The sequence below is a fragment of the Fusarium redolens genome, assembly GCF_020744475.1.
Source record: "Fusarium redolens strain MPI-CAGE-AT-0023 chromosome Unknown BKA55scaffold_2, whole genome shotgun sequence".
Lineage (NCBI taxonomy): Eukaryota > Fungi > Ascomycota > Sordariomycetes > Hypocreales > Nectriaceae > Fusarium > Fusarium redolens.
In genome coordinates, this window is record NW_025763665.1 from 3,000,051 (window position 1) to 3,011,252 (window position 11,202).

Sequence of the window (11,202 nt, forward strand, 5' to 3'; positions counted from 1 at the left end):
GTTACTCTGTAGAAGTGAATGTGATCTGACACTAGTGATATTAATCCCTCATTCTTTATTGTATCGGCAGCATACTTCTTCATAATAACTGTCATCTTTGGTGTTTCTGGTCCAAGACATGGAAGTAAAAAGAAAAAGACCCCGCCATCGCTAGAATTGACACTTTTATTGAACCCACTCAACAAACCAACCCCCGCCAAACCCATACAGTACAGTACATCCACCAGATCCATCCATAACCCAGCTGACCTACCACAACCTCTTTCTACTAGTCTTTAACCTATAGACTCTGCCTCTACTTGTGTCTCACTTGTCTATCGCCTGTCTTTCCCTCCTCCCTCCCTCCCCCTCCTCAACCAAAGACAGAATCCGCCGCCCATCATGTCCATCTCCAACTTCCTCCTCTACTTCCTCCTCGGCTACGCCGCCCTCACAATCTTCTTCTACGCCATGTCCCTCGTCGTTCCAAAAGCCGCCTTCGCCGCCCGCGGTCTCGCTTCCTATATCTCTCTCCTCGCTGTCGCAGCCTACGGAGTCCTCGCCTCCATCTTCCTCACCATCGTCGGAAAGCAGCAGATTGCGCAATGGGCTGTCGGCCGCTGTTTTCATCATGTTATGCGCTACACCACTGGCGTTGAATTCGTCGTTGAGGACCCCGATAATGTCCTCAGTACTACGCGCCCGGCTATCTTTATCGGAAATCACCAGACCGAACTCGATGTTCTTATGCTCGGAATCGTGTTCCCCAAGTACTGCAGTGTTACTGCTAAGGCTTCGCTGAAAAAGGTTCCTTTTCTCGGCTGGTTCATGTCGCTGAGCGGTTCCATTTTCATCGATCGCAAGAACAGCAAGGATGCCCGCGAGGCTATGAAGGGCGCTGCCAGTGAGATTCAGTCCAAGCGACAGAGCGTCTACATGTTTCCCGAGGGTACTCGAAGCTACGCCAAGGAGCCTATGCTGTTGCCTTTCAAGAAGGGTGCTTTTCACCTTGCTGTCCAGGCCGGCGTGCCCATTGTTCCCTGTGTTGTCGCAAACTACAGCCATATCATGCACCCCAAGACTCTCACTTTCAAGTCTGGAAAGATCCCCGTTAAGGGTACGTATAACTACTCTCTTCAGCTGTCCAGATATCTAACTGTATGCAGTTCTCAAGCCTATTCCCACCAAGAACTTGACCGCCGCAGACGTTGACGAGCTTACTCGTACAACGCGCGAACTTATGCTCAACGAGCTCGTCTCTCTCACAGCAAAGGCCCGTGGCCAACCTATGGCTGTGCCCGCTTCACTTGACTCAACAACTGGCAAGAGCTCAGCCATCGACACAAATGGCTCGGCGCATTAAATCGTAACTTCAGTAAATAAATAAAAAGAATATTATTGAGGAGGAGGAGGAGGAGGAGGAGGAGGAGGAAGACTGGGTAGGATAGGGATGTGGAGTTTGCCATACGGGGAGTCACGTCGGATGCAAAGACTTGAGGCAGCCTTTTGATACCCCCATAGACGCATGCATGAGGCGGCTTGTGCTCGTTAGGTTTACGGGCTTGAGCTGAGCCCAACTGTTTTTGTTTACTGTTTCTGCTTTTCGTTACTGGAGCTTGCTTGCTGGCGCATTTGCGCTTGTTTGCTTTACCTAGGTTCATGAGGCGGGCTCACAAGGTGTTTTCAGAATTTAGTCGCATGACGGAATAAATAGACGTATATACGTATCCGGCTGTCGATCACTTCCTCCCAATGTCATGGGAATTCACACGTGTACAGGTTTGTGTATATCTCGTACACTTTTCGTGTTTCATTCGATAACGTCTATCATCATCTACACGCCAAAACCGGAGGATCAGAAACGAGATTCAACTCCAAGATCGCCATACCCGACCTGCCGTATATCTCGCCATGCTCCGAGACCAACCAATTACAAGGAAATATCGCTACAGTATAAAAACCACACAAGAAATCGATGAAGCCCAGCTTTTGAATATAGCAAATGCACCGACAAGCTTACTCTCTAAGCGCCTGCAGTGCTTGCGTCAATGATACGACCCTCAGACTTCGGCCCCGTCTCGGTGTGCCCATAGCAGCTGAGCTGGTATGTGTTGCCGTAGGACTCAAATCATCTCGCCAGAAACGGAAGACACGCTTCAGATCCCGAGGAATACCTTCCAGTACGACCGTTGAAATGGGCACAAAAGGACGGTCCTCCATGCCCGCGGCAAGGATGGCATACTCTTGAGCAAAGTCGAGAGCGTTGCGGAAAGACGAGTATTGCGACTGAGCACGGGCGCCAACAATGATATACATCTCAAAAAATGCGTCAAGAACATAAATGTGTTCAGGGGAAAGGTCATGCTGGTTGAATGGAGCGATCTCAAAGACCTGTTACTTGTTAGTATGGGGGTAGTTCGAGTCAACGTATGATCAACATACCTGTTGCCGTGTGTCTGCATCTGAGCAGAAGAGTCTGCTGCAGTACTTGGCATAGTTGGGCTTGAGTCTCCAATGATCAGCCGAGTGAGGCTTTGATCCGCTTTCAAAAAGTTTCCAAAATGACTCAGACTCATCGCCATCGTCGGCCTCGATCAATTCTCCAGTGAGTGCAAGCTCAATAGCAATGAGCTTCGCCGCACTCAGCTCGGTTACATCGCATCCTCGTCCCTTCCAGATATAGGCCTTACCCTGACTGGTGAGTACATAGACGAATCCTGCGCAGAGGCTAGATGGGCTAAAATCACACTCATCGAAAGCGACCTGGCCCTGATAGCGCCGGCCGCAGAGCATGTTAGGTGCCAGTGAGTCGTACTTATTGCTTGAGCCGCGTCTGATCAAAACAATTCCACCAAGAGCTTGCAAGAACTCTGTTGTCTCCTTGCCCTGCTGCATCCTGACAAGCTTACCTCCCAATGCCTTGGCTTCCTTCTGAACGAAAAGAAGGGCATCGTCAGCAGCCGATTCAGGAACTTGGTCGCCGACCCAGAAATAGATCTCCAGGCGCTTCCAGCCAGCCTCGTTTGTGAAGCTGTGGGGAGCAATGTACATCTCTCGCTCAAACAATGTGCGCTCGTTATGAGCCGAAACAGGTGTCTTCTTGCCCTCCGCTGAGATCTGGAACACTTGGAAGCTGAGACTCTGGATCTTCAGAGGACCTGTTGGTGGTCGGTTTGTAAGAAGCTCAGCAGCATCTACCTTGTACTCAGACCTTGACGGCTTTGGCCCAAAGAAGTCTGTCAGTAGACTTGCAACATCACTTCCCTGGCTAGGGGTCTTTGGTGGTGCGGTTGATGATGTTTGTTGAGGCTTGGGGGTCTGCGGGGCTTGGGGAGTCTGGGGTTCCTTGGTAGGGGGTGTTGGCAAGGGGCGGGTGGCCGCTCGAGATGGAGTCTTATTAATTTGTAGAGGAGAAGATCGTCCAGGGTCAGGAAGGGGGCGAGGAGATGCTCTTGGTGGTGTTTGTACGGCTGAAGGCTCTGACCTGTCCCATGAGGGCTTCGATGCTAGAGGTGGAGGTTGAGCAGCACCGCCAAACATGGCTCTGGCATTCTTCACAGAGACAACGGGGTCACTATCAACCTTTGTCGGGGATGAGGGCTCAGGCTCAGGCAGTGGCCGTTGGAACATCTTCACGGGAGACCGAGAGCCTGTTCGCTGATGCGTCAGACGAATGGGCTCCTTGGCAGGTTCCGATGTGCCGTTTGATGACGGGCGGTCCATGAATCGAGACATGCGGTTGTTGTCAAGTTTCTTAGGTGAGCCAGGTTGTGAAGCGGCATCACCAGTCTTTTGAATCCTTAGTGGTGAGGGATAATCACTGGGGAGGAATTCACTCTTGGGAGTCTGTTTGGAAGAGAACGAAGATGTTTGATCATCGCGGGTCTGGAATCGTCGAGGTTCATCCTCTTGAGACTTGATAGGTGTGGGTTTTGTGGGTGTAGGCTTTCCTCGTATGGCAGCCTTGGCAGCAACTTGCTGTTGAATAGAAAGAGGAGCAGCAGTTGACTCCTCCACCTTCTGGGTAAGAGGTGTCTGTTCCGCTGGCTTCTCCTTGACAGGTTCAACGGGTTTCGGTGTAGCAGGCTTGGGCTTTTCTTGGACAGGTTTTTGTTCAGCTGCTGGAGCTGCAGAGACGGCTTTAGGGGCAGCTGAAGTCGGAGCCTTTCTTCTGGGACCTCGTGCTCGACCCTTAGTCATATGTGTCAGCTGCGGGCCCGGAGCAGAAGGTTCTGTAACTGTTTTGGTGGAAGCTCCCTTCGGATCAGATTCGTCTGAGAGCTTTTCCCCGTTGACAGCCATGGGTGGCGGTCCTCGTGCAAGCATGCCGGCCAGGGCTGGGTTGAACCGTCCAGCGAGCTTACCTCCTACACGCCCCTGTAGTCTAGCAGGTGAGCTCGTTTCTTTGTGCAGGCCTGGCAAGGCCCGCGGTTCCTCCGGTTTCGCGCTAGATTCGGTAACTACTCGCTTTAGACCCTCGTCAGCGGGTTCTGGGGCGGATTCAGGAGCGGGCTTGGGCGAAGAAGGGGTCTGGTTGGGTATCCTCTTGGGGCCTGGTGTCGGCTTGGGCGAACTTGGCTTACTCGGTGTAGGTGGTGACTTTAGTTCAGCCATGGACTTTCTCTTCGCCATCTCAGCCCTTCTAGCAAGGCCCTCTGGTAGTGGCGAATCGTTCGTGGGAGTGTTGCTCCTTGAGATGCCCTTGCCCTCGACCTGAGCTTTCTTAAAGTCATCCTTCTTTTTCAGAATAGCCTCCTTGAACTCATCCACCCTCTCTGTCTTTTGTGGACCACCTGTCTGGCTGAGGGAAGCCTTGCCCTTGAGGATGTTATCTTTCAACTCATCAGGAGCCACATAGTTCTGTGTCTTGGTCCTACGAAGAGTGCCAAAAACGTTCTTGAACTCAGGTTCCTGGGTTTTTGGCGCTTCTGACCCTGTTGGCCGATGCCTCAATGAACTGCGGAAGTCCTTCTTTGGTGGTGTCTCAGGCTTAGGTTTGGGCACAGGCGCAAAGGGTTTTACTTCTTTGGGGCTAATAACCGGCTCATCCTTGGCAGGCCCCGATGCCTTCTTCTCCTCTTCGGTGAGTTCGGGGTCCGGGACTGGCTCAGGATCAGGAACAGGTTCGGCTTCAACCTTGGCAGCCTTGTTCTCAGTTGGGGTTCCATGCTCGAGCTTGGGGGCACTCTTGGAAATGCTCAAACTCGCACCGTGGTTGTAGGGTCGGTTGCCACCAGGGGGAGGAGAGTAGATGCCGCCAAGGCCAGTGGTGTTAGTCTTCGTAGCAGTTCCCATAGGCGTAGACCTCATAAGTCCTCCGATACTAACTTGGTGCTTATGAGAAATAGACCCTGGACGAGGCCGTGTCGTTCCTTCAGCGCCGGGAACACCTCCCTTGTTCTTGTTTAGCTCTGCCATCCAAGCCGGCTGCGATGAGCTCGATTTGTGGTGAGTCTTGGGTGACTCAGGTGGCTTATTCAAAGCACTCTCAAGCCAACTTGACTTGGTAGGACTCCACCTTCGAGGATCCATAGTCTTGGAAGGGCTGGTAGGAATTGGTGCTCCCTCCATGGCAGTGTCAATTGTAGGAGCTTTTGGTGTGACCTCGTTATCAGACTCTCCATGTCGAGATGTTGGCCGGCTCGAGTTTGGCGTTGTTGATTCAGGTCGCCCCTTGCTCTGGGGTCGCGCGTTTACAGATAGACCGCCGCCTTGGTTCGACTGGATCGAATTGGCGCGATTCAGACCAGGAGGGCTTGTAACGCTCCATCGCTTAACACTATCTGATCTCTTCATCATGGCACTCTGCACAAATCCGCCCATGCCCTTGGTGGGCGAGTTCGATCGCGAGTTGGATCGAGTAGGAGATATACGCCCTGACATGCTTCCGAAGCGATCTCCCACGGATGTGTCTTCGCCGGCGTCGAAGGCTGGGGGATTCAGCGTTGGGGGACTTGCCAACCTCATCTTAGTAGGAGTAGCAGGTTCCTTAGCAGATTCCTTGACGGGTTCCTCAGCCGGTGGGCTTGGTTTTGGTTGTTCGGCTGTCATGCCTGGTAATTGCGCCTTGACAGAAGCCATATCCAATCGATCAGTATCCTCGACCTGGTTCTTTCGGTAAGCAGCTGAATTGGCTCCACGGTCGGCTGTCTGGCGGAACCATGAAGGATCCTTGGATCCAAGGGCATGGGCAATCTGGTCCTTTGAGAAAGTCTGCTCAGTGGCTGAAGCTGGAGCTGGAGCTGGGGAAGATTCCTGCGACCCAATAAACGACCGCTGGGTCGCATTTTGGGTTGCGAGCATGCTCAACGGTCGGGCAGAGCCGCTGCGGGAGTTAGGTCGCCGCTGCCATGACAATGTAGAGTAACGGGTAGGTGTAGTCGCGGGCTTGGCATCGACATCAACAGGAGACTCGTTCTCCTTGGTCGGAGAGGAGCTGACATCCATTGGAGCTTTGGGCTTTGCTTCAGGCTCAGATGATGGTGAGGCGGCGTCGTCCTTGGACAAACCGGGGGAGTCGAGCCTCAATGCCTCGGATAAATGAACGCTACGACGACTCGAACGTGGTGAGGGAGTATTCGCAGGGGAGGACTTTTGTGGTGAGATTGATCGTGCACGTTCTGTCAGTGGTGATTGTGGTTAGCAAGAGGACATCAACGGTGATTATGTGATTTGAGCATCAATGCATCCCAAAGCCAAGACAAAACCATGGGTAAGCCAGTAAAATAAGAATACAACAACGGAAAGTAAACAGCGGGTGTACGACGGAGGATGTTGCCCTGGAAATTGGGAGAGGGAACGCCATCAATGCAAGCAACAAAGCCCCTCGGACGGGAGTCAAGCTGCAAGCAACAATAGGCGCCCAAGCTCTTTTTCTTCTTTGTTTTTTTGTTCTCTTCTCACCTTCACGACGAGCTTGTCTTTCTCGCTTGGCGGCCAAGTATTCTTCAAGCTCACGAGCCCTCGTTTCGTCTTCTTCGATCTGTTGACCACGCAGGCGCTCGACCTGCTCGAGAAATTGGGAGACTTCGTCGGACATGGCTCTGGGGCCTTTGGGACATGACACGGAAGGGGGTGGATGTTTTAGAAGAAAGACGGCGCGGCGTGGGCCCTTGGCTTTTTTGGATAGTAAGCGCGAGCAGGAAAATACACAATGCAGTCCTACGCACAAGGTTGCAGTAGGTGTTATAGACTGTTTCTGCTATCTCCCAAGAGCCTAACGTAGCCTTGAGATGTGGTGCTGGTGGGAAGTTGATAATGGGTCGCTCGACTGGGATGGGATCATGTCTGTTAGCTACAGTGGAAATTTCACATGGCGCTTCTGCGATCTGATTGGTTTATGACCGTCTCCAGGTGTGTCTGTCTCTAAAACCAGCTACAAGAGGGGGCCGCTGTAGCGCCTATGCAACCGAAGTCTCAGGGGCAATCGCTCCCGCTCGCTAGGGAGGGACTGCTTGACAGATTCCGACCCAAATGCGGCCATCAACGGACGGGAATGTCTTTAATTTTGGTGCATATCAGAGCTCGATCTCATGCAAAAATGTGCATGATCCTCGTCTCATCACTTGCATGATGCAGAATCGAAACTATGAAGATTCAATTGATTCCATAGGCACCTCAGCTTCACTCACATGTTGTGTTCCATGCGCTATAAACAAAGACCAATATAAAACGTCATCCTTTGTTTACTTTCAACTTCCCCCACGGGCGATCCACTACAATAACAAACCCAAACCATGGCTTGAATCCGTTAAACCTTGTCATGTCTTGGTTCGTGTACCAAGTGAGGAGTACGTATCTTATTGCTCTTATGCCTCAGACCACGCAAGCAGGTTATCTCAGATTTCTCGATCGAAAATACGACCTTGTAAGGTTAGCACAAACTGCACGCGGCACTTGGTGATGCTCTCCCGCTTCCCTGCTCTTCGCTAGACGAGGCCTGTAAAGATTGCGTGCTGTAAAGTTTTGCGGGACGTTTTACGTTGCCCGGCGTAACGAGTCTATTATATTGGATTTCAACGTTTTAGCTTGCTGACTTTCTTATGCATATCCACGCTTTGTGGCTGGTTGCTTCGAAGTCTCGCGGCTATCCACACTTTGTGGTTTGTTTGTTGCTTTTGCAAAAGGACATCCTGTTGTGAGGCCAACAGGAACCATTGAGTTGAGCCAGTTCTCGCTTAGTAGAGGAATAGTCGCTTCTTTGCATCCTCTACCACCCACGATAGTCCTTCTTTAAGGTTGGCTCCAGTCATGGCGCTGCATGGCAGGATGTGCCATCGATGTGTTCGTATCGATTCCAGTTGTAACTCCTAAATATCATGGTGAGCTTGGTCATGTTCACATATTCCAAGGCTTGAACGTACCGAGAGAATCTCCTCTTCTGTCATACATCCCTCAACATCTGTTTTGTTGGCAAAAACAAGCAGACTTGCCCCTGCAAGACGCTGTACCACTTGTCAGTAGCTATGCGGCCGTTGCCGTGTCATATCACGCACCTCTTCTAAGAGTAAACCTTGAAGCTCGTCTCTGCAGTCTTGAATGCGTAAACGATCCGTTGCGTCGACAACCCAGATCAAAGCATCTGTCTTTTCGAAATAGTTTCTCCAGTATGACCGCAACGTTTTCTGTCCACCCACGTCCCCTGGGGAGTCAGCTCATCTCATGGAGTCGGCATATTCAGGTAACACACAGATGTTTAATTTGTAGCTGTAAGGGCTGTCAGCGGTGTTCTATGATGAATGAAGTCCTTCTTACCCCTCGTAGTCAATCGTCTTGATGATGAAACCTAATGTTGGGCTTACGGTATTGACATCTTCTCCCATAACCCTTTTAACGATTGTGGTCTTTCCAGCATTATCCAATCCGCTATGAAGAGTTAGTCAGACATTCTTAATGGAATAGGACATGGCCATACTCACAGCATCAGGATTCGCATCTCCTTGTCCTTGAGTCGGGCTTTTCGCAGGATTGACAACATTTTGATTCACGAGATGTGTGTTGAACAGACTTGATAGTGAGACAAGCCAAGCACTCCAGCTTAGTTCTTAGGCAGTTTTGTCGGTTATTTGGTCTTTATAGGCTTTCTTTCTTGATCACCGAACTATGAAGGTCGTTGAATTCAGTTGCCTGCAGCTCTCATGGCTCCACGTGATTGGTGCTCGCTTGATCTTCTTCACCCCTCCGACTTCACCACTCGTATTGGATGCTATGCCTCAGCAGCCACTGTCAATGGGTAATCTACATAATATGACTCTCATGAACATTTTAACTATTATCTACATCCTGTGTTTGCATGCGTTACTTTTTATATCAATACACTCGAACTTGGCCTCAACATTTCCTATCGCGCATATAGTTCGGCGGCAAACAACCAAAACTCAACAGTCCCGGCGCCTGTACATGTATATCTCATTTATCCTCCACAATTTCAGAAGCCGGGCGTGCCTCATGTTCCCATACAATTAGGTCTTTCCAGACGCCTGGATGGTTTCCATGCTTAACAGCTTCCTTGAAATTCACAACTTTCGCGAAATCGTACTTCTCCAGAAGCCTTGCCATCCACTGAATTCGAGAATCGTCCTCGCCATCAAAGAATGTCTCCAAGTACAGCTTGCTGTACTTTCGTTCATTGTGTGCAGGAATTTCTTCGTACGTCTTTCGGGGCTCCGAGCAATTCCAGGTGTAGTCCACAAGACTGCGATGGTAGATAGACGTGGACAACAAAATTCTGTCCAGTAATGCCGACCCGACTAGCATTTGGCGATGCTTTGGGTCAACGATGAGCTTGATTTGCCCAGAGAACCTGGCTCCCTGGCATGCGTGGCCCAGGAAGTCCTGTCGAGAATCATCGACAAAGGCGAAGCCAAGGATGTTCGGAGTCTCTAAGGCTTCCTGGGATTTCATATATCCAAGGAGTTTCTGATAACGCTTTTCATCGGCCTTAGACCATCCAGAACGGTTGGTAATCTCACAGGGAGATTCGATCGCCACAATGAAAGGGCGATGGTTCGACATGCAAGTGTTGTACAGTTCTGCGATTTGTGCACGGTCAACCTCGGATAGGTAGACCTGCGAATCTTCTCGTTGCATCTCTTCACTGATGATGTTTGCGATGCCCTGGAAGTCCTTAGCCTGGACAGGTCGAAGAGTGCAATCTGCATCGGGCCACTTGTCTTCCTCGTGCGTCATGTTCGCATATTTCTGTTCTTCCTTTTTTCGTTCAATCTCTTCTTTCTTGCTTTGGCGTAAATCCAGTTCGCGGGCGATATAGCCTTCAGAATGTGTGACCGCGCGGCGCCAATTGTGTTTGGCTTGTGTGTCTTTCTGAATCTTGATATATCGCGGCGGAGGAATGAGCTCGCCAGTTGCAGGATCTATATCACAATCGTCCACCCGAGGGTGACGGTTTTCGGTAAGGTTAAAGATGGGATAGTCCTCTTGCTGTCTCTCCCACTCCTCAACGGCTGTCATTGAATTCAGATTGACTTGGACAAGGGCCATATCGTCATCATCTTCATGATCATATGGTCGAGGAGCGTTCCATGCCGCCATTTCATCTGAAGACACAGGACCAGCACTCAGCGCCATGGAGGCGGTGCTGAAGGATCGTTGTCGGAGAACGACGGCGGTTGAAGCTGCAGCAGCTTGGATGATGTGCAAGGGAGCTGGTAAGGGAGCGCCTCCAATTTCCGACGAGATGTTACCGATCGACTTCTCTTTAGGTGAGTTCCAAGTGCCCATGGAGCTGTGTTCGAAGTCATCTGTCCCTTCCGAATCAACGATTTCTGGTGTTTGGCGAGAGGGAGCGCGAACAACTTCCTGTACAGGCGTTTGATAATGAGCGGGAGAAGAATCAACGGCTTCTTTCGAAAGCCTTCGATGCGGAGGAGTATGAACTGCCTCGTTCGCGCTTGTTTGGAGAGGAAGCGGGCAACGAAGTCCCTTCTGCCTATTCCAATAGCTCTGCTGAATAGTAGGACGGTCTACATTATTCGATGTCCCTTGCGACCCGAGGAATCGCTGCTTAACCGCGCCCGCAGGCAGAAGCTGCTGATTGGGAGTTTGATGAATGCCAACGAGTTGTCCCATGCCTTGAATGCGCTGCAGCGAATTGTGGACGTTTGGCGAAGGCGTGCTGCCATTTCCTCCACCACCCCGACTGCTGGGGGTCCACGACATGGTTTACAAAGTTGGCTTTCCTTTGTTAGTTCATGCGGATGGCAG

The 11,202-nt window shown here is 51.0% G+C and overlaps 4 protein-coding genes across 4 annotated transcripts; 1 reads left to right on the forward strand and 3 right to left on the reverse strand.

Annotated features, from left to right (window-relative positions):
• Nucleotides 1-381: 381 nt before the first annotated feature.
• Nucleotides 382-1,342, forward strand: BKA55DRAFT_684845 (uncharacterized protein; the record flags this gene model as incomplete). Its single annotated transcript, XM_046198703.1, has 2 exons — nucleotides 382-1,096; nucleotides 1,146-1,342. 2 exons carry the CDS (start codon nucleotides 382-384, stop codon nucleotides 1,340-1,342), a joined length of 912 nt encoding a protein of 303 aa, XP_046055391.1.
• A 371-nt stretch (nucleotides 1,343-1,713) lies between these two features.
• Nucleotides 1,714-7,291, reverse strand: BKA55DRAFT_556081 (uncharacterized protein). Its single transcript, XM_046191671.1, has 3 exons — nucleotides 6,883-7,291; nucleotides 2,422-6,599; nucleotides 1,714-2,370 (listed from the first exon to the last, which is right to left on the reverse strand). Exons 1-3 carry the CDS (start codon nucleotides 7,016-7,018, stop codon nucleotides 1,996-1,998), a joined length of 4,689 nt encoding a protein of 1,562 aa, XP_046055392.1. The 5' UTR covers nucleotides 7,019-7,291; the 3' UTR covers nucleotides 1,714-1,995.
• A 742-nt stretch (nucleotides 7,292-8,033) lies between these two features.
• Nucleotides 8,034-9,120, reverse strand: BKA55DRAFT_185867 (ADP-ribosylation factor family-domain-containing protein). Its single transcript, XM_046185056.1, has 6 exons — nucleotides 8,898-9,120; nucleotides 8,734-8,844; nucleotides 8,669-8,685; nucleotides 8,475-8,620; nucleotides 8,343-8,423; nucleotides 8,034-8,288 (listed from the first exon to the last, which is right to left on the reverse strand). Exons 1-6 carry the CDS (start codon nucleotides 8,954-8,956, stop codon nucleotides 8,157-8,159), a joined length of 546 nt encoding a protein of 181 aa, XP_046055393.1. The 5' UTR covers nucleotides 8,957-9,120; the 3' UTR covers nucleotides 8,034-8,156.
• Nucleotides 9,121-9,387: 267 nt separating this feature from the next.
• BKA55DRAFT_684848 (uncharacterized protein) lies at nucleotides 9,388-11,157 on the reverse strand (the record flags this gene model as incomplete). Its single annotated transcript, XM_046198704.1, has 1 exon — nucleotides 9,388-11,157. One exon carries the CDS (start codon nucleotides 11,155-11,157, stop codon nucleotides 9,388-9,390), a length of 1,770 nt encoding a protein of 589 aa, XP_046055394.1.
• Between the last annotated feature and the right edge of the window lie 45 nt (nucleotides 11,158-11,202).